Source organism: Marmota marmota, unplaced genomic scaffold (assembly GCF_001458135.2).
Source record: "Marmota marmota marmota unplaced genomic scaffold, marMar, whole genome shotgun sequence".
Classification (NCBI taxonomy): Eukaryota; Metazoa; Chordata; class Mammalia; order Rodentia; family Sciuridae; genus Marmota; species Marmota marmota.
In genome coordinates this window covers 32,463,102-32,486,468 of record NW_026000108.1, presented here as the reverse complement: position 1 = coordinate 32,486,468, position 23,367 = coordinate 32,463,102, and the positions used below count along the sequence as shown (strand labels likewise).

Sequence of the window (23,367 nt, the reverse complement as noted above, 5' to 3'; positions counted from 1 at the left end):
TGTTACTACTAAATCTTTTCTTTTTTGTACCAGGGATTGAACTCAGGGGTACTTGACCAGTGAGCCACATATTCAGCCCTATTTTGTATTTTATTTAGAGACAGAGTCTTGCAGAATTGCTTAACACAGCCTCTCTGTTGCTGAGGCTGGCTTTGAACTCTTGATCCTCCTGCCTCAGCCTCCCAAGCTGCTGGGATTATAGGTATGTGCAACTGCGCCCCGCACTACTAATTCTAATACATGGCAATCCCAATAGAAGTGGTTAGACTGAGTCCTCTTTTAAATGCATTATCCTATTTAATCCTCCTAATGACACTATGTGGTATGTAGTCTGAATATCTGCATTTTTCAAGGGAGGAAACCAAAGCACAGAGAGGATAAGCAACTTGCCCAAGGTCACAGGTAGTAAATGGTGGAGCTGGAATTTAAACCTGGAACTTCCAAGCAGAGTTGTGGACAAGGTGCAGAGTCTGTATCCTTCTTTAGACTGAGGTGTTTAGTAAGGTGAAAGCCGCCTCTGTTGTGGGCTGGATGTAGCCCTAACCAGCATCATGATGTTAGCTGACTCCATTTTGATCCTATTAGCATGTTCAGATATGAGGACGCCCTCCGAGGGGCAAGGATGGGGAGTGAGGGAAAGAGGGAGAGGGAGAGAGAGAGAGAGAGAGAGAGAAATGAAAGCTCTCCTTGGGAGGAGTGCATCCATCAATACCAACGGGCGGAGATTAGGGGCCCAGGAAGAAGGAATGGTATGGCTCCCTGTGTACGGGTGTGGACAAGGATTATAAGAACAATGATACACTAATTCCTATTTAATGCTTTCCTATTTAGCCTTGTAATTTGTCCCCCACCTCCACTGAAGCTTAGCAAACCACACGAGCTCTCTGTTAGCTGGTCTTTGATGAAAAAAGGAGTGGCAAGTTGTCCCATGTGTGGGGTTTGGGGCACTGAGGAGAGAGAGAGAGACAGAGAGAGAGAGAAGCACAGGGAAGGAACGATGAAATAGGCAAAGGTGACTGAGGGAGCGGCCTGGGGCAGCAGTCACGCATGAAGTGTGCAAAACAAAACCCAGGGCTCGCTGAGGATCAGAAATAATTGCAGGAGGGTCAGATTTCCTACGGTCTTGCAGAATGGGGCGTGGATTTATATTTGAATATTATAGGGAAGCTCAGTCCTATATGTCTTAAAAACTGGAGGGGCTGGAGGGAGTAGGTCATTGGGGTGTGCCTGGGGGTTTATATTTCGTCATGGTAAGGGGAGCTCTCTCTGCTTCCTGGTGCCATGTTCCCAGTTGCTTCCCTCTGCCACACCCTTCTGCCGGGATGTTCTGCCTCACCTTGAGCCCTGAGGAATGGAGCCAGCTGTCTATGGACTGAGACCTCTGAAACCATGAGTCCCCAAATAAACTTTTCCTCCTTTAAAATTGTTCTTGGTCAGGTCCTTTGGTCACAGCAGTGAAAAAGCTGACTAAAAAACAGTTCATACATAATTTCCTATTTTAGACATCTAGGATATTTTTGAAATTTGCCCATATAAATAATAATGTGAGACAAGGATGCCTCTTGTTGTCATTTCCTGGATATCTTCAAAGTACAACATGATATAAAAATGAGAATGTAATTGCAAAAAAGAGAAATAATCTCTTTTTGGGGGGGTAAACACTGATTGTCATATAAGATTCAAGAGAAATGAGAAACAATGTATTAGAGAGTATTAAAAGAGTATGAAGAGAGTCTAGCAGAATGGCTGGGTCCAAGGTTAACATAAAGAAATGGGTGGCATTCTTGTACACCAGCAGTACTAATTAGAAACTATGACCCATAAATTTTAATGTGGTCATAATTCCAACAAGCATTTCAGGGAAACTTTACAAGCTTATCCTAAAATTTAAATGAAAGAGTAAAAGTCGAAGCATAGCAGAGACAATTTTGAGAAAGGAAGGAAAGTTGCCCGTCTAGATACTAAGATTTAATGTGAGGATACAGTCACGAAAATGCTGTGTAGTGAGATAGGGATAGGCAAATATAACAATGGAGTAGAATAAATTCCCAGACACAGACCCTCTGCTATATGCAAATGAGTCTCTTAGAGAAGTGATGTTACAAGGTTGAATTTTTACTAAGTGGTTCTGGGAAAATTGACTGCTGTGGTTTAGACAAGTTTCCCTCAAAGATCCACATGTTAAAAGCTTGGTTGCCAGCTTGTGATGCTTTGGGGTGGGTGGGACATTTAAGAGATGGGGCAAAGAAATTGGGTGAGTGGGGCTGTGCCCTTGAGGGGGATATTGGGACCCTAACCCCTTCCCATCCCTTTTTAAATTTACTTTCCAGCTACCATGGGGTGGATAGCTTCCTCTGTCACCTGCTCCCACCGTGATGTAGTGCCTTAACATAGGCCTGAAAGCAATGGACCTAACGGACCATGAACTGAAATCCAAAACTGTGAGCCCAAATAAACCTTTCTTGAGTTGATCCTCAGGTATTTTGTCACAGTGACAGAAAGCTAGCCTATTGACTATCCAAAGGGGAAAGACTTTAGATTCTCAATTTACTTCATAGAGATCCAAATGTGAGCCAGACACAATGCTACACACCTGTAATTTCAGGAGGCAGGAGTCTAGCAAGTTTAAGGCCAGTCTTGGCAACTTAGTGAGGCCCCATCTTAAAATAAAAAGTAAAAAGGTCTGGAGGTATAGGTCGATTGTGAAGTGACCAGGGTTCAATTCTCAGCACCAAAAAGAAAAAAGAAAAATATCCAAAGGTGACATTCAAACTTTAAAACATTTTAAAGGTTATGTAGCAGAATGCCTGTAAGGATTTGGAGTAGGAGGGACTTCTTAAACCAGATGTGGGGAGGGTTTGGAGGTGGGTGTGTGTTGGGGCAGAGGTCAGTGGGTTCTGGACTCAGCTGTTCTGGCCCAGCAAGACTATGCCACAAGAAAAGCTCTATTCTCTTTCCAGGTTGAGAGAACCAAACCTCATAGGGAAAAAATGGGGCACTAAATCCATTTGAGTATTAATTTGTAAGTGTACATTTACCATGAAAGAAGTGTTCTAGTATCCGAGTGTTATTGTTTGGATGTGATGTGTCCTCCATGTGTGAGACAATGCAAGGTTTAGAGTAGACATGATCAAGCTATGAGAACCTTTATCCAATCAGTGAATTAATCTCTGATGGAATTAACTGAGTGGTGATGAAGGTGGGTAGGGTGTGGCTGGAGTACGTGGTCATTTGGGGGCATGCCTTTGGGGCATATATTTTGTATTTGGTGACTGGAGGTCTCGCTCTGCTCTCTGATCACCATGTGAATTGCTTCCCTCCACCACACTCTTCCACCATGATGTTTTGCCTCACCTTGAGCCCCAGGGAATGGAGCTGGCCTTCTATGGAGTGAGACTTCTGAAACTGTGAGCCTCAAAATAAACTTTTCCTCTACTATTGTTCTGGTTTTCTTTTAGTTATAGCAGCAAAAACATTGACTAAAACACTAAGTGCAAATGAAATTCTATCAAACTCCAGCTATGCTTGGTGGCCAAGCTAGATGGTCTCTCTCACATGAGGTCCCAGACACTGGGGACCAGGAACAATGAATAGGAAATTATCATGACCGATCCTAATTGGAGATGGTGAACTACACAATTACATGAAATCTTATACTCATCCAGGGTAAGTCACTTATCCCTCTTACATCAGTTTCTCACCTATAAAATAAGGAGGCACACAGCAATCTTCTCAGATGCCAGAAAAGCTACTTTATAAATAAAACAATGTTTTCAAGAGTGCATTTGATAAAATAATGTTAAGTAAATTTAGGAAAGATTCTAGTTTTTTTTTTCATTTCCACGCTTTTCTGTCCTTTTGAGTCACTCAGAAGCAAGAATGAAATTATTATGAGAGAGAGTATATTTGGGAAAAAAACTGAATATGGATGCTTACAAAACAGCAGCCTTTGATGACATGCACAAAAATGTCACCCAAAAGTGTTATGAATCGTAGCAATACCAACCACTGATCAGTGTTTCTTTTAGTTCCTTTCTCTTAGCGACTCAACACACTCTGAAAATGCAAATATTTGGCATAGCCATTTGTTGATTTATTTGTCAAATGGAATGACTCACAGCAGAGCAAATTAGCAGCCGTTGATAGAAAGGCAAAGCGAAATCCTGAGAACAAAATTGGACTTGTAAATATATATTTTTGAGACTCACAATTTTGGATGGCACCATGTTGGGAAATGTTTTGAATTGTCAACATTTAAAAACTGGAGATTTCACAGGAAAACAAACGGATGTAGTCAAGTATCTGTTCTTTCAGACCCAATTGTTCTTTTGCAGTTTGCCAGGGTCCACCTTACTCTCTATTGTCCTCTTTGGTTCTCAGTGACAAAGCCTCTCTGTCATTTGGGTTTGTAACCCATCTAGTTACTCTAGCTTGTAAGCTGTGTCTTAGATAATACCCAAGGATGGAGGAGGGAGCCTTGGTGGTCTAGATTAGGACTCTAAAATGGAGTTCTTAGGCTAGGAAAAAGTGGATGGAAAGATAGTTCAATATATCTGAGATAAAATGTTTTTCTTTGAATAAAGATATTCTTTATGGACCTCATTGAGCAACAGGCTTTTCTTTGTTTTGAAATGCATTCGAGCTGAATGGATTTTCATTTCAATGACAATGGATGTATTAAGTTACTCTGGTAACTACTAAAACTCTCCTACTAAAGGGAAAGCACACATTTTTTCCATGGGAACACCAGCACGACTAACTGCTCATCGAATATTGCAAAAAGAAGTGGAATATGACCTGTGGTAACAATCAGAAAATAACATCTTAAAACAATTGAAAACGTCAGGAGATCTGTCTGCTTGCTATTGCTACTTCCCACAAATGAACAGAACACAAGGCAAAGTGCACGGGTGCACTGGAGTTGACAGTACAGCAGGATGTCCATATCACACATATTCCCTGCTTTATAGTCCTTGGGTGACTGAGATAAAGGTCCTTAGTGAAATGCATTGCTTGTATACGGTGTGGTGGTGGGGTGCTGGGGCAGTGCTGCGATGGTTATATACAAGGACTCCAAAGTGCTGCCTTGTTTTCTTCTAGCCAGAGCTGAAAGCAGACTGTCATTTTTTTTTTTTCTGACAACTCTCATGGGCATCTGATGGTCTCTCCTGGTGTCACATCGCAAGAAGTTCAAATCCTTTCCCCAAATACCATTCCTCTGTGACCCCAAGAACCAGTCGGTAAGTTTGATTTGCCTTAAATAGTTGACCTCAACTATGCATCTTTGCCATCATTGGACCAACTGAACCACAATCCACAGAGCTGGATTCTCTCTTCCCCAGGTAAGAAAACCCACCCCACACCTCCAAAAATAATTCATGAAATACAAGGTTGATTTGAGTATTTTATTTATAAATGTACATTTACTATAAAAGCTGTTGCATTTTAGACAACTTTTTATTTTTATTTTTTTACTATTTCTCAGAGGCATTTTAGAATAAATATTGTAAATGAAAGTTAGTGTAACCGATGTAGAATGCTGGCCCACCCAGAACAGTAACATCTTTTGGACGGACTCACATGAGGTGGATCATTCAGTTCATTAAATCTTACACTGCGTATAGATAACTAGCATATGTATTGCATTAATAACACTACATAGAAAGAATGAGAAAAATGTCATGAAAGTTTGCTAGTGAAAAACAAAGAGTTACCCATTTGTTTTTCCTTAGGAAAGAGGAGGGACTAGCTTCTGGAGTATGAGCAAAAAACATAAAATAAAATCAGATCTACTTCCTCAGGAACAATAAATCACTCACTTGCCTCATCGGTTTTTTAAACAAACACATTTACGTTATAGCTCAACAGCGCAGGGCATTTTGTTTTCCTGGGATCTCAAAGATTATTTGAAAAGAAATAGATCATACTCATCTTACTGCATTGGAAAAACAAGATCTAGTCTGCCTAAGCTGCCATGTAACCGACTCCAAATGAAATATAAATCAAATAGAAATAGAAACAGTTGGCAATTAGAATTTAGAAAATGTTGGAGATTATTCTGTGCTGGTGACTAGTGTTCATTATGGGAAAGCACATTTTGCAGTTGGAGAATGGGGCTTTATTTTTCTTGACTCAATTCTAGCTTCAATACATGTACAATGAGTCTCACTAAGAAATATTTATAAATGGGTCTGTGAAACCAGAAGAGAATGTGCAATATTCATATAATCCTCACATAATGGATGGAGTTCCGCATGTAAAAAGTATTCTATAAAAATCGGTTATGAATGACCATATTGTACATGTTTTGTGCATAAAGTACTCTGCTAATATCATGCAAAGTGTAAACATCCACATTATCAAAATATTTAATAAAACATGCAGGTGGTTAATCAAAATATTGGACTTAATATGTACATTTTCAAAACTTTTTTCTTTTAAATTTTTCCTTATTTTCTTTTTAACTTTTTTTTTTTCCCTGTAAAACAGCAAACACCTCCATGAGAAGTCGTGGGAACTTGGAAGTGACTTCATCTCTCTTTGACATACTGCATCCATAATTCATCGCTGACCATGTGCAACAGCTTTGCATTTTCTAAGGCACAATTTTTAATGAAATGATGTGGAGATTTCAATCCAATAACAGCTCGTCCAAATGACAACGTGGTCAAAATACCACCAGTGGCTGAGGAAATTTCTGCACCTACATGGAACCCACATGCAAAGAACCGTCTAGCGTGGAAATAAATAATTGCTAGCCATACTCTATAAAACACAGGAAAAAATTATTGCTTACATAACGAAAAATCTACTTGACCTCTTTTTATGACTACATTAACCTATTGGGAGTGTTTCCATATCCTATATTCATGAGAGGTCACCTTCACTTATTTGCCATCATTTTAAGGCAGAATAAATAGTCCCTCTTTCCCCAGTCTTAGAGAAAACAGCCTGGAGATCTAAGTTTTGATGGTTTTTAGTCACTTGATTCCTTTATTGTCCAGCTGAAACTTATCACACAGGCCAGAGAATAAGCCAGGTCTCCACAAGAGTTTCTTTCTGAACTCCATGAGCAAGGTCCAGAATCTTGATAGTAAAGAAGGTGATGTAGGAGAACAATGGAGCTCAGATGTCCACTGGATTGGGCAGGACACAATCTGAGCTGTAGGTTCTTGCTGATCACATACCAGTGGCTTATCACAACCTATATCATGTGGATTCCATTGGAGTGGACTTATTTAATGCTTTTCTTTGGATACCTGTGTATCATGCCCTCAAGGAGAACTTGCAGGTAGGGTGAGCAGTGATCACACCCAATGATGGCCTCATCTCCATGCCTCGTATTAAGCCCTTTATTGAAGACTCCAGATCTAGTGTCTGGGAAGAAGCAAGCAACCCAGGCCTCATGCTATCATGGCCCCACCACTCTTTTCAAGATTAAACTTCCTCATAGATTTTGGTAATAAGTTTGGAAATGATGACTGAAATATCTCCCTCTAGTTTCTTCCTACCCTTTGGCAATGTCCTAGAGTTTAAGTCTAGCTGATATTGCAAAGGTTCTCTTTATTTTGATGGACCAGCCTATATTAATGATGTAACTTCCAAGATACACAAAATCTAATACTAACAGTGCAATAATTTATTGGTTTTACTTCTATCCCAAAAGATAAGTAACACAAATGTTTTCAGGATTACAGTATATATTATCAGACTAGTGTCTTTGCATTAAAAACAAGTTATAGCTCAGAGACAGCTCACTGTGATGCTTAGTTTTTTTGAAATGCATTAAATTTATGCTCCTGTCTTTAGAACACCACATGTCTCAAATTGGCATGTCTTGCACTTTCTGCAGCTCAATTTTGTAAACATAAAGTGTTTAATTTCTAGAAATACTAAAACATAACAGCTTTATTGCAACCTTTAGTAACTTCCCAAAGAAGAGAATAACATTTTAAACCGCAAGCCTGTTTGGCCATGCTAAAACCATCTTTTGAACTATTCAGGATCATTACAATTCAATATTCTTTTGTATATTGCAAAATAACATGGAGTCGGGGGAAACCTCACAAAAACAACAACAGAAAACCAGGAAAAACACAAATACTGTGCTATAAAAGAACAGAAACAATCTTTTAGAAGAGCCTTTCAGAAATTAGATGAATGTTGAGAAGCCCCTGAACTTGGGGGTTTGTTATGCAATTGCCAGGGGACACCCTCAATCAAGAACAGTGAGTGATCTGGAAGCTTGAAAACCACATCACAATGTCGTAGGCTGGCCAGCACCTGTGAGAAAAGCAAACAGACCAGACTTGGTGCATCAACATTTATTGCTTCAAATATTTTAAAACTGCACACAGTAGCAATTACCTTTGCCAAAGTCTTTTCCCAATGTACCACGCTGCTGCTAAAGCACGGTCTAAGGACACGTGGTACACCTGGAGGTTTGTGAGCAATGCAGATCCATGCTAGCATTTCAGACCCACTGAGCAAGATGGTACAAACCCACTGAAGTTTAGCTCAGCTTCTCTGGATTTCCCCTAAACCAAATAAGCTTTCTATTTTGTCTTCTGCAGCAAATAAGCAAGAAAATATTTTTTTCTCAGTTTCTTTAGGTTTTGGTTTAAGAATATTTAAAAGGGAGGAATTTGACATATACATATGATCTAGAAATAGGATTTCTAGACCCAGCAAGCAAAAATACAGAACACTCAGTGAAATTTCAGGTAAACAGAACATACTTATTTTAGGTCAAGTATATCCCATGTGGTATTTGGAACATATTTGTGCTAAATCCAGAGCAGGCAATATTTAGCAATTTTTTTTATAGTTTGTGTAGTACTATAGTAAAATACATGGTTTATCTGAAATTCAAATTCAAAAAGTTAATTGGGTATCTTGTATTTTATTTGGCATCCCTACCAGGAAAGGATTAAGTTCCTTGTACTGAGACAACCACAGCATTGGAAAAGACCCCAGTGGTTTGCATTAAATACATTTCTGGAGAGTGAGTGATGGAATAGAACCCATGTTCGAAGACACAGGCACCCGACACCCAAGCACAAATGGCACAAGTTAAACACGTGACAGCTTGAATTGTGACAGGTAATTTGTTTTGCACTTCCATTCCCATTTACATATGAACTTAAAAACTGTTTACATTGCTTTTAGGAATTGCATTTTAATATGCTGTTATGCTATTTTTCCCTCCAAGAGAAAAATTTCATTTAAATGTGACTCGTTTACTTGGAGAAAATAGGATTATATATTCAGGTCTTATTATTTCACCAAAAGAAATTATTTTGTTTCACTTGGAATGCCTATGATGTCAACCACCCTTCACCTCAATCCATCTCCCCTCTTCTCAGCTCAGATCAAAGGAAAACAGAAAAAGAAAGAAAAATGATTTTTTAGCCATTTCTTCCTATTCTGACTCTTTTATTGCATTTGGGAGATATTCACCCAATTCAAGTGTATTTATGCTTCTCCAGTCAAGTTATTATCTCCTCCACCTAGTCATAAATATAAATAAATATATTTTTTAGGACACCAAGAAAAAAAATAAAGAACAGTATTCTCGTATGCCGGTCATTCTCCTATCATGTGTTGACTTAATTAAAATTAGCCTAAAATGATGCTAATGTTTATCTGGAAAAATAAACATAGAGGGAGTTAGGAAAATTTTGGGAAAATAATTGGAGAGACTGTGGCCATTATGACCCAATATTAAAACATATTATGAAGCTTCAGTAATTAAAACCATCCAGTAATGGAGAATAAATAGGTTAACAAAACAAAATATCTAGAAACAGACTTAAATATATATGGGGACTAAGTTTATGAGAAAGTTAGCATTTCAAATTAGTGAGAATAAGAGGAATTATTCATTAAATGATATTCACAAAAACTGAGAAAAAAATGAGGCTGGATATCTAGCTAATTTTTTATTCCAAAATAATTCTTGATAATCTCATCTTTATACATGAAAAAAAACTAAAACCAAAAAATTCTAGGAGAAATCTCAGCTAAGTTCATTGATACCTTTTGAATAGAAAGCATTTTTTAAAAGGAGTACACAAAACCCAGAATCCAAAAAGGAAATAAAAATTTAAATTACCTAAAGTGAAAATCTTTTGTCTGAAAATAAAACATGAGATGCAAAAAACAATCCTAACTACAATGTGCCGCAAACATAGCAAAGGGAAAATGTCCCTTAATCCACAGAGAACTCAATCAGGTATGAATAGAAAAATACACAGAGGAGAAGTAACTCAGACCCTGAGGTGCAGCTCAGTGGTACAGTACTTGCCTAGTAGGTGCAAGGCCCTGAGTTCACTTCCCAGTACCCAAAAGAAGACCAAAGAGAGAGAGAAAGAGAGAGAGAGAGAATATCTAAGTTGTGATTAAACACACGAGAAGATGTTCATGTTCATAAAATTATATAGATCCAGAGCAATGAGGTTTCTCTGTAGCTAGTAGAAAAAAAAAAAAAACACTTTTCTTCCCTTCTTTTTTTGCAGGGCTGAGCATAGAACCCAGGGCCTATGCATGCTAGGCAAATGCTCTACCACTGGACTATGCCTTAGCTAGAGTAGATTTTTTTTTTTTTTTGTACTGGGGATTCAGTCCAGGCAGAGCTTTGCTATTAAGCTACATCCCTAATCGCTCTTTATTTTATTTTGAGACAGGGTTCTCTAAGTTGCCCAGGTGGGTCTTATTATCCTCCCGCCCTCCTGGGATTACAGGCATGTGCCACTGCACCCAGTCAAAGTAGAGATTTTTTTTTTTTTTAAACATATGGCTATATCTAGAACTGCTATCTCACTGAGCCACAACCCCAGAAAGGGATCACTGATAATTTGGGGAAGGGAGACGGTGTACTTTCTAAACAATGGTTAGGCAAGATATCTGAAAATTTAAAAAGCACATGCACATGTCTTTTAACTCAGCTTTGCTACTGCTCAGAACCTATCTTGGAGATGCTTTCAAATGTTCATCAAGATATAGACAAGAGGGCAGGGGTTTTGACTCAGTGGTGGAGTGCTTGCCTAGCATGCACAAGGCACTGGGTTTGATCCTCAGCACCACATAAATATAAAATAAAGATATTGTGTCCACCTAAAACTAAAAAGTAAATACTTAAAAAAGAGATATAGACAAGAATGTTCACTGGAACATTTAAAAATAATACTAAAACCCAAAAACAATCAGTATCCATTCCTGGACAATTGGTGTTAAATGATAGTAAGTCCACACAATAGAATTGTAGACAGCTACTAAAAAGCCATGAAAAAGAATGAGGAGAATGAGCATGGTAAATGGAAAAATTGCTAAGATATATCAAATTAAAAACAACAGTGGGGCTGGCGTTGTGGCTCAGCACTCGCCTAGCACATGTGAGGCACTGGGTTTGATCCTCAGCACCACATAAAAATAAATAAATAACAGAGGTATCGTGTCCATTTACAACTAAAAAAAAAGTTTAAAAAGTAACAAAATCTAAGCACAGAATAGCATGACTTTATGATTGTCATATTTGTGAAATAAAACCCAAGACATATCCAGGCATCTCCATCATGCAGGTATGTATCTCCAGGTGTGCAGGTGTGTATAAACATACATGAACATCCATTCTGCCCCTGCCCCCAAGAAATTATTAGGAAGCGATAACTTTGAAGATTTTTGCTTTTAATTTGGTATGTTTCTAAACAATTAATTTTTTCAATCATATCATTTATAACTTCCATTTATTTATTTACTCATGCTTTTCAATATTGATAGAGGTATCTAGGCAGAGAGATAATGGGGCCTTTTGCTTTCTTCTTTGGTATTTCTTAGAATTCTAAAAAAACCCTAGCAAAGGATTACTAGGATTATTTTACCTTTATATAAGGATATAAAACAAACAAGGAAAAAAATATAGCCACAGTCTACCTCCAAATTGCTTTCTTATTTTTCATCTTGTTGCAGGAACTCCATGGTACTTTAGATTTGGAATTAAAGATTGTTAATGCCCTTTATATCTGTATATATACGTAAGAGAAAAATTCCTGGCCTAGATCCAACAAGCTAATTTCCAAAATAAATGACAATGAATCACCCAACTTTTCAATAAAAAAAAAAAATCTGGATGGAAACAGGTCACTGTCACCCAGAGGTGGGCTCAGGATTGTTCTCTGTTGGCATTCTCCAAGCACTCTAAATGATGAAAGAAATTCAGAGCTACAGCACTTTCCAAATCTTCCTGCACATCCTGCAACCTAACACTGCCCTCTTCTGGTTCTGTGATTCACATGCAGCTCCCTCACTGAGGTTGAGAGAAGTATAATTTATAGGGGATGATAGAAAAAAATCACTGTGAAACCTGCAAAAAAGGGCTTAGTTTTTCTTTCTAGTGTAGCAAAACCAAACAAATAAAAACTCAGGTTAAAGAATATGTCTATAATTATTATACATTATATACATGTTTATGTATTTGTGTGTATATATGTTTATGATCTATATGGTATACTATTTACCCCATATTCTAATACATATATATATATATATATATTGGTATAAAACTATTGTCATGTATTTCACACAGGGTATAAATAGTCCTGTTTAAAGGCAGTAGCTCTACGTTAGAACTGTTTTGACTTCAAGTCAAAGATTTATCATACATTGAAACCACCTGGGTTTGATTGGCTTTTTATTTTCTACCATTTTACTAATAGGTAGATATTTCTTTGAATTTTATAAGTTTATAGCTATAAAACAGCTTAATTTCAATCTTTATTTCTAAAGTCTTCAGTCTTGCAGATAGAGACCCATGTAAAAAGATGATAAAAAAGGTTACTTCATTTGAGAAAGAATAAAGCATTCCTGAATTTCAAACTCCATTTTTTTCACTCTAGTGTTTTGAGTCTTTTCTGCCTGAAGAAGTTACATTCAAAGGTCGTCTGTTGTGTACTAGAGACAGAGGAAACAGAGACAAGCCACTGGTTATAGTCAGATCTTCTGAACAGCAGCTGGGCAACAGCACCCCCTGGTGTCTTGCAAGGGAACATGAACCTTTCCCATTAGACCCTTGTAAGAGATAGAAAGGCCAGCTGCTCTGGGAAGCTCCAGGGCAGCAATTATTTGTTAAGATCTTATACTTTACTAAGCTATGGAGAGTTGGAGGATGGGATGTGGAGGATTCAAAGAGAATAACCACACATTATGTAATGAAACTCCTGAGTGTAGGGTATAGCCACACTGAGGAATTGGAGCTTGCTTTGATAAACGGTGGAGACTCAGCCTTCACATTTAATCAACTCCAAATGGCACTGGTCTTTGAAAAATATGCCTGGACAAAGTGTTCCAGACCTCCTATCTTCCTTCTAGCTCACTGAAATCCCCATGGTGGGCTCAGGCAATATCTCAAGCCTTGCCTACAGTTTTTATCTGCTGTTACATTCATATACCAGAATATAAATGATAAACTATAAACCAGATGAAAATGGTATTTTCACATTAGCAGTAACTTCAGTAAGAAACAAGTCACTGTCACCCTTGTTCTCTGTTGGCATTCTCCAAGCACTCTAAATGGTGAAAGAAATTCAGAGCTACAGCACTTTCCAAATCTTAAATAAGAGGTTGTTTCATTATCATTTCTTTTGTCTCAGTCCTAAGAATCCTTTCTCTTGGGTTTGGAGTGTCAACTGATGAGGAAAACCATATGAACTCCTAAGAATGGACCCTATGAAAGCCAGGTGATTACACCTACTCATCCCGAGTACTCTCCCAGCACTTACTTCTGGATCGCAGGTAACAATCATTACAGTTCAGAAGACCATTTCGAATCCTAACATCTGTCCCGCTCACTGCATCTCCAAGCTGTCCTTTACAAATTCCACACTAGAGGAGAAAAGATCAGATATTATAAGATGCATAAGAAGTTCTTTATCATGCCTACTGTTTACATGAACAGTACATAATCACTTCTCCAATGTTGACATTTTTTTCTTTGTGTCATACTGGAGATTGAAACCAGGGGTGCTTTACTACTGAACTACATCCCAACCCTTTTTATTTTTTATTTTGAGACAAGGTCTTACTAAGTTGCTGAGTCTGGCCTTGCGATCTTCCTGCCTCAGACTCTTTAGTAGCTTGGATTACAGGTGTGTATCACCACATCTGGCTTACAACCTTGACATTTGCTGAATATCATTTAAGTATTAGACACTGCACTGGTAGTCAATGTATAGCAAAAAGAAAATATATATTTTCAGGATTTCATCCTAACTCCTACTTATTTTACAGAGAAAGACATTGATTCAGAGAAGGTAGTTGATTTGTTCCAAGGTTGTGAAGCTGGTGTAGTTATCTCATGGACTTCAAAGTCTATCCTTTAAACCTTTGCGATATAGTATTTCTCAATCAAGATGAGAAATTTTCAACAGATTGACCCTTGGTGGTTTTGAATAAACACACGGTCAGTGCATTATCAATTAAAAGTTGTCTATCAATAGCCTTCAAAGGCTTTGCAGCATTATTAGTATCATCAGATCAGAAATATTAGGAAATAGCCATTCCATTTTGTATTTCTACATCAAAGATAATGATACCCAGAGGAACAAATCTACTGGGATGGAACTCCTTTCAGCCAATCAGCCTGACCGCAGAAGGAGACTCTGGAGATACTCTGCTGTTTGTACCAGACAAAGTGGCATTGGGGATTGGTCCAGGCTCCAGCTCTTGATTCATGTTCTAAGGTCACCTGGAGCAGAGGGGACTTCATACAGTTACAAGCTGTACCTACATTGTGTTTTGTCTTTGATCAGGTCTTGGTTTCATGTGATTACTGGTATTATTAAATTAATAATTTGGCAACAACTTCATTTACTATCTCTTAACTTAGAGGCAAAGTGGGATTTATTTTAAACTCATGCATTTACTTTATAGCCAAGAAAGCTATCAACAAGAAGTAGGGCAAAATTCCAGAATGAAAAAGACAGTTATACTGGTATTATGCAGAGAAAAAAATGACTCTTATTCAGAGACAGAAGGTTTTCTTAAAAAGTTATGTATTGTACCATGTACAGCCAGAGGAATGAGCAGTTGTGCTCCATTTGTGTACAATGCATAAAAATGCATTCTACTGTCATGTATAACTAATTAGAACAAATTAAAAAATTTTTAAAAAGTTACATGTTAATTTGAAATGTATCCATGAGTAGAAAAAAAGGACATCATATAGTTCCACTTATAAATTTTATAACACATCTGGCATACTTGGATAGCTAGCCTTACTTTTAGGAGATCTGGTACTATAATTTAGGCCTCCTCATTTCAGTTTGTTGATTCATTCATTTAAAAATATTTATTGATGCCTACTCTGCCAGACATAGAAGAAACAGTGGTAAGCAAGATGGACGTGTTTCCTGCCCTATGGAGTTTACAATTTACTAGAGGAGATGATAATTAAATATTTTGATAATGAGTGATAAAGACTATGACAAGTTTTATAAGGGCCTATAACAAAGGCAGCTGATGTCTAGATGAGCAGAACAGCTTCTCTGAGGAACTGATATTCAATCTGTGATTATAGACATATTCATTCTGAGAACTATAACTTTGCAACTAATTGTAACCCCTTATCTGGTAGAAAATCATTCATTGGTCAAAGATTAAAACTCTTTGACATGTAACCACAAGGGTTTAAGAAATAGGGCTAGGGATGTGGCTCAAGTGGTAACGCGCTCGCCTGGCATGCGTGCGGCCTGGGTTCGATCCTCAGCACCACATACAAACAAAGATGTTGTGTCTGCCAAGAACTAAAAAATAAATATTAAAAAATTCTCTCTCTCTCTCTTTAAAAAAAAAAGGGGTTTAAGAAACAGCAAGATGTTACATTCCAAATGAATCCAGATGGCCCTCCCTGTCTCCTGGTATTCCATTCTCAGCTTCCTGTTATCCTCTTATGCAACAAATACTATATGGTGAAGACAAACTGTACAGGTCTGTGTTGCTTCTTCTACTCTGACATTCCAAAGAAATTCAGGATAGGAAAGCTTAATCCTGTAGGATGGAGTCTACCCACAAACACTTGGGGTGAGGGGTCACAAGGCCTCCTGGATTTACAGAAAGTATTTCTCAGTGTAGGATAAGGCCAAAGACATCACAAAACTGCATTTGGAGAAAAAAGCATTGAGTACATACCCTAAAACACTGGATGTGAAAATAGAGATTGAGGGTCTCGATGATCATGGCTGCTCCTTTACCCAAAGGAAGCCCACAGGAAGAGCACAGCTTCTTCCCACTGATAGACCTAGATTTAAAAAAATGTGTAATAATAAAATCTTTGGTTTAGAATAGTTGGTCAAATACGTAAACATGTAACCTCATGCGAAAATGGAAAACGTGGATTTTTAAAAAATGTTTATATCATGAATGAAATGAAAATTACCAACTTGACAATAAACAGAAAATTAAGCATTAAATATAAATTGCACACAACTACTAGACTGAGTAGAGTCCTCCATGGTGGTACTGAATCTGGGGTGTGTGTGTGTGTGTGTGTGTGTGTATGTGTGTGTATGTGTAAGTTATTTGTTCCAAGAAGTCTGTGTAGTAGTCTATTCAAATGCCTTGGAATGATTCAATATATTTATCATATGTTTTCATAAGCCCCAAAAGAAAATCAAGTTTAGCTGTGCTAAGGTCTCAATGTTGCTTTAAAATTTTTTCATAAATAGGTTTCTTGGCCCACTATGGCATTTTTCTTTACTTAAGGGAAGAAATGTTTAAAAACAGTCAATTGTAATATAGCAGAAAAGGGACCAGGCAGAGGGCCCGAGGTACAGGATCTGTTCTCTGCTCTGTCATCAAGTTCTGTGATCTGCTATAAAGAACTCACTATAGATTTCCCTTCCCCCTACAGAATGAGAGGGTTGGTCTAGATTATTTCTGCCTTGTCTTCCAGGGCAGACACTGTGAGTCTGTGATCCAGGCTCTTGCCTTCTCTTCTTGAGGGCAGGGCAGTACCTACCTTCTCCCTGTACCCCTGCAGCACAGGGCCTAGCAATGGGCTAGAGTCCCATTCAGTAGAACAACACCAGGTGAGGTCCTGGGCAGCACCCATCTGAAACTAGTTGGCCAGATGCAGCCTTCCTACAGCTAAGACCAGATCGCAGTGATGCCCACTGTTGGAAAAGCACTGGGGACTGAACTCAGGGCCAGGGCCTTGGGCAGGCCAGGCCAAGTTCTACCAAGGAGCTACACCCCTAGCCCTAATGCAATATCATTTGGAAGATAACAAGGTACAGAGGGACAGGGGAAATAGAAAGGAAGAGCACAGAAAAGAGAAAGAGTTTTATTAGTATTTCTCTCTTATCCGGTAGTTAAATGAATTTCTACATCAATGAGAATCTCTGGGTACTGACTAATATACGTAGTATCTCCGTGAATGGAACAGACAACTTTTAAAAATGTCATGGGGCCCAATTAATGCGGAAGCAATCATTAGAGGGCTCGAGAGGTTAAAGGAATGGTGTTTCCTTTCCCAGCCTCCACCTGGTTCTCTGTCAGAGTGTCAGTGGATCCTGACTGGAAGGGGCGTGTGTCTTGCAGGGAAAGGCACCAGCAGAGGAGCCCAGTGACTGTCGGTTGGATTTTATTATTAGATTGCAGGTTCCACACAATGATATCAAAGCCCTGTGGCCACCACCATAACCAGTGCCACATACTTGACGTGGGCTGTGGTGGGCTGATGAGTCTGCAGGCAGATGTGTGTGTCGGAGGAGATGTGGGGGAGCAATGCCTCAAAAGCACTTGGCAAGGACTTATTTGGCTGAAATGCTGCTTGGCAAGCTCTAGACCCAACAAAGCAGCCTCAGAGAGGCTTGCTGACCTCTTATACCTGTTTGGTGACTGGCCAGGAGGGGTGGGAGAACAGGGGGACAAGGGCCCAGCCTGGAAGTACTCTCGTGGGCTTTTCCTGTAACATGGTAAAGGAGACAAGAAAAGAGAGGCCCAAACCCATAAGAAAAGACATTTTATATTTCAAAAAAACAAACAAACAAAAAACTTCCTTGATAACCAAATCAGAGACCTTGGTCTTCTAGTGGTCATTAAAAAAAAAAAAAGAAAGAAAAAATAAAAAAACCAACAAAACAAAACCAAAACCACCCCGCCCCCCCCCAAAAAAACCCCCAAAACCCAGAAATAGTAATTCTGCCTCACAAGGATTGTCCATGCATTTGCTAGTTAAAATCAAAACCAGGATGGAATGCTGGCATTTTTAGTTAAAATCTTCTTTGGTCGAGTTTTTCAATTTATTCATTGAACTGCTTTAGAACACTGAGTAAGATATAAAACTATGGACTTAGTGGGCGGGTCAAGGTAAGCAGGGCACTGGGGAAACTCATTAGGAGAGGCCAGAAATAAGGGCAGACCTTAAAGGAGCTCTTTTTCAGTGAGGGGTTTCCACCTTGAATGCGTTCCTGAAGGGTGATGTTTACAGGACTTTACAGCCACCAGGAATGCCACAGGTAGTGGTGGATCTTCCCGCCCCAGCAGGGTTGCACAGAGAAACCCTGCTTGTGACTCACCTCCCCTGGCTTTTAGAAGTTAATTTCATTTAGATTAGTAAATTAAGGAAAGGGGGCACAACAGAGAGAAGAACAAGGAAAAGGAAAATACCAAGGTAAAAGCAGACAGAGCAAGACCGTCTGTCTCCTGGCTGCTTTCAGCATCATTCCCTAAGCTCAGGGCCACCCTAACCTCCCTCCTCAGGCAGCTTGTCTTCTGCAAAATGTCACACTCTCATGCCTGCTAGGAAGGCACTCCACCTCTGGCCTATAATGCCACCCCAAAATACAGTTCTTACAAAATTAAAATGTAGTCCAGGGGCTGGGGTTGTGGCTCAGTGGTAGAGTGCTCGCCTCGCATGCACGAGGTACTGGGTTCGATCCTCAGCACCACGTAAATGTAAAATAAAGATACTGTGCCCACCTAAAACTTAAGAATACATATTTAAAAAATAAAATGTAATCCAAGGCAGCTATCTTAATGAGTGAGCCTAACAATTACAGCATAATATTTTTTCCTTGAAATGATATTTGTCTATACACTCTGAGATAATTTAACTCAAAATAAATAACTAATGTAATAGAACTGCAAATTCTATCCAATATTTAGATTTCTGGGTTAAGAGTATAACTTTACCTTTTGTATATTGATGTATTCAGAGTAAATATTTACTTGTCAGGAAGGCTGTCTCAAACTTTCATAAATATTTTTGACCTTGTCTATGAGATTAAATTGAGAAAAAGCACAGAAGTGCTGCTGACATCTTGCCCTCTCACAGTTGCAATTTTTCTGCTTCTAAGTCAACACAGTTTTTTAAAAAAGGAATTCCACATCCATCTTATTTGGTTACTCACTTTCGCCTTTCACTCGGAGACTCCATCTGATGGTTAATGTTTCTATCCAATGGGAGGGTTTTTGGCTTCACTTCTTCTGACATGTGCATTGGTGTGTTTGATACCTGTTGATTCTGGGATGGATCTAAGGCCAAGTAAAGAACATAAATTCTGCTCAGTAAAATCACCATATTGCTTAATAAGTCACTTGCTTTACAGGGCTAATGCCTGCTGAGGTCTTGCAGCAATTTCACAGAGGCTTTGGGCACACAGGCGAGGGAGGCCCGGGTATCCATGGCACTGTGAATTAATTGTGGAAGGAAAAGAGATCTGGAGCCAGGGCCTTTTACCTCATTAATTTTTGATGTAATAACAAGAATACTTAAAACACTTACTTCTTATGCATCAAAGGAAGCAAATTTGGGTGGCTGTAATTATAACCTGGAATGGAACTTCTATAAAGGTAAACACCCATTGCTTTCTCTGATCCATGGATCACACCAACTGTAATGTGGTTTAAACCCATAAGGCACCTTAATTAAGGCATCCAGCTTCCTCAGTATCTCTATGTGGGAACATAAGTCGATGCTTATGAATGATTGCCAAACAATGTAAACATATGAGTAGACCATACCCTAGAAAACACAAGGCAAATTCATTCATTCCACTTTTAAAAATGTATCTTTGCTTAGCAAATTTGCTTTGGTTATAAACACATTCATATGGTCACCCTTTCATCCTTACCCTTCCTCTTACATAATCCCTCTGTCTCTAAACTAAGTCAAGAAGTGTCTGCCAGCAGCAGACATTCTCAAAGTTTCCTTAGTGGTTAAAAAACAAACAAACAAACAAACAGATAAGCTAAAAACCCACACAAACACAAAATTCAAATTCAAAAGAGTGATCAAGATGCAGAAGCCTTGAAGCATTCATAGATTTGACATTTAAGTTTCAGTCCTCTAGGGATAACCCTGAAGATCTGTGGCATGGGGAAACTGATCGTTTTGGTGAGGAATGAATGTGACTTTTATTCAGTGGTGGGTCTGGTGTGTGGGGGACTCAGGTGAGAATGATCGTGGCTTCTGGAGGGAGCTAGTGGATCCTTCTCAACCTTTCAGCACCTGCATTTCAACTCAGCTTTGTGGATTCTCCACTTCTGTAAGCACTTTATGGGGAGATTATATCCACTGGGGTGGAATGGGGAAATTTGAAAATGTCTTAAAATGCATTACTTATGAAGGTCAACGGTTTTCTGTATAGTTTTTTTTTTTTTTAAAGTGCCAAAACCTGCTCAGGTCTTACTGGTCCCCAGTGATACTATATGGAGCCTGGGGATGTGGCGTGGGAATTTATTAATTATATATTTAGCATAAGGTAGAAGACCAGGCTCTTAGAGAGAGAAGCTTGCAGTAAGCAGAAGTTATATTTGTCTGGACAATGTAAAGAGTCTTACAATAATTTAAATATTGAGGTTAATCTTCTCCATTCTTACCCTGAGCTAGCTGTGGGTTCACCCCACAGGGTGGGGCTCCAGCCTCTGTATCCAGCTGATCTTCATGGATTCCTCTTGATATGGGATTCTCAGAGTCAGCCAAGGGTCCTTGAGTTAGGCTGTTAAAATAAAGAAACATTATTTGGAACAAGGAAAAAAGCAACTGGATTGAATTTACTTACCTATCCATTAAAGCATAGAAGTACTAATTACAAATTGAAAAAAGACATGAGACTGCTTATATGTACTTTTTACTTTAAACTAGATTGAAAATATCAAAATATTATGCATTTGAACCATCCATCAATCTAACAAGCTCTGGAACTGATCATTTCTGATGCTGGAAAAGGATGTCCAACAAATTTTGCATTCTAATCATTTCAAGGGCTGCAGGAGCTAACTGGAATCTCCCAGATTTTCACAAAGGGAAGAGATCATTTGGGCCACATGGGACCTTTGCAGCCCTAGGTAGTTCACTGGCCTTTCAGTAACTTCTGTGTGCAAGGAAAGGAGATACAAAGGAGAAAAGGGGGTAGTTTCTAGTGACAAGGGCAGTGTGGGTAACTAGCAAAATTCATTTTAAAAGCCTGTCTGCAGAACCAGGGAAAATGCACATAAAATGCTTTTTGGCGTCATTTAAGTCTTCCTGACTAGTAATTTTCATTTCATAAAATGAGAAGCCCTTTAAACAGCATCAACTGGAAACAGATGTGTTTATCCAAAGACAATGCAGTCTCTGGACATAGGCTTTTAGCTCTTAAAGCTTACAGTTCACTGGGTCTTCTAGCTGAAAAGCACAGGGAAATTCTGAGGGTAAAACCCCACCAGAGGAGTTCTGCTCCCAGGCGACCTTTCGAATTGGCCAGTCTTTGAAATGACACTTAGATAGCCTTTCATGTCTTTGGGTCTCTCTGTATGCTAAACTTGTGTGCAGATACGTGCACTCTTGCTGATACGTATCTGGTATCTCAGGCCCTAGAGATAAACATGTGTCTCATAGAGAATATGCTGGTGGCACAGTACTGCCCATTTCCTGGGCTTTTTTGCAGCTTTCTTCTTGGTTAGATGGGGGTGGAATCAATGAACCCATCACAGCCCACCACTACACCAGAGTCTACTCCAGTCTGAGCACTCTGATGGCCCCACGGTTTCTGGCTTCCTTTTCTGACCTATAGAACATGCTGGAGTCCACAGTGAGGCAGTTATGCATAACCAACTGATTAGCTGATTATCCTTACTATTATCACCCAAAGCAAACATGGCTTCTTAGGGTGAGGGCATACCAACAACCAAGTTTAGGTCCACAGTGGAAGCCTCATTTCAACCTCTGTCCCTCCAGACACATTTACCCACTTCAGGTGACTGATACTTAGGTTTGGGGCTTTGAATTGATAATAAACTTCTTTGGTGATTTAAACTGCTTCCCCTTATTTAAAAAAAGGTTGTGCTTATTTTAAAATAAGGCTATTTATATTCAAGAGCATAAGGACACTGACTTCAGAGCTATTATACATATTGTACATGGTCAAGCAATATGTAATGCATTACTGGAATGATCACTTCAAGGCTGAATATGATTTGCATTAGCAATGGTTACCCTTCTTGGGGGTGAACAAGCAATCCCACCTTGTGAATTTCCATGGAGATCCTGGGAGGGGCTCATACCTGTCCTTCTCCTCTAGTGGATTGCTTTCCCTAGTCTTAAGCAATAAGTCACTGTCATTCCCCGGGAATGCTTTCTTCTGTCTTATCTCTTTTTCTTCGTCTTGACAGTTTGCCAAAGCCATCTTATTCTAAGGGGAAAAACAAGGACAAACTTAAATATAATTTTTAAATGCACAAGAAGACATTTATCTCTGGCCATGGGATATCTGAAGCATTTTCTTTCTGAGACACAAAAATTTAATTTCTTTACCTTCAATTTCTTATTAACATGTATTAAATGTTCAAATTAATGGGATTCATGCTGCTGTTTCCACATATGTAAACAGTGTGCATTGATCCTATCCATCTACCCTTCTTCCCTCCCTCTCCCCTATGAAGGATTTAACCACATTGCCTACAGTTTAAAGAACAGTCATTTAAACTAGATGATTGTAGTGATTACTAACAATTTACAATAAATATACAATCTGGATTTCTCTCAAATATTATTATCATAAAGTGGAATTGGTTAAGAACCCTCGCCTCTGGCTTTGAAATAAAGCCACAGGACTGTTTATTTCAGGACAAATGTCTTTCTGGTATCCAGGGGGATATTCTATCCTATGCAGATTATGGACCAGGCAGGTTTTGGTATGACTTCTGTCCAGTACCTCCATGACCTTGTTGGAGGATGTGGAGGTAGCCTGGCCTTTCTAGGCTCTCTCCAGCCCTCCAACACACATCAATTTCTTGTGGATTTTTTTTTTTTTTTGCCATTAGAAGCAACTATTACAGAGGCTGGTGGAGAACAGATTGTGGGCTTCTCTGCTGTGGAGAAACAATGCC

At 38.9% G+C, this 23,367-nt stretch overlaps 1 protein-coding gene across 18 annotated transcripts in view; it reads right to left on the bottom strand.

Moving 5' to 3' along the window:
- Nucleotides 1-5,391: 5,391 nt before the first annotated feature.
- Nucleotides 5,392-23,367, bottom strand: part of Limch1 (LIM and calponin homology domains 1) — a 218,358-nt gene continuing 200,382 nt past the window's right edge. For 11 of the 18 annotated variants that reach the window (XM_015482070.2, XM_015482065.2, XM_015482066.2 and 8 more), the window contains 6 exons: nt 22,543-22,670; nt 20,878-20,996; nt 19,407-19,530; nt 16,183-16,291; nt 13,776-13,878; nt 5,392-8,283 (listed from right to left, as the gene is read on the bottom strand). In XM_015482070.2, coding sequence (XP_015337556.1) covers nt 8,258-8,283; nt 13,776-13,878; nt 16,183-16,291; nt 19,407-19,530; nt 20,878-20,996; nt 22,543-22,670 — 609 coding nt within the window. In that variant the 3' untranslated portion in view covers nt 5,392-8,257. Of the gene's footprint in view, nt 8,284-13,775; nt 13,879-16,182; nt 16,292-17,881; nt 17,960-19,406; nt 19,531-20,877; nt 20,997-22,503; nt 22,671-23,367 lie in introns of all 18 variants that reach the window. The other 7 variants (XM_048784399.1, XM_048784402.1, XM_048784409.1 and 4 more) reach the window with 2 other exon arrangements.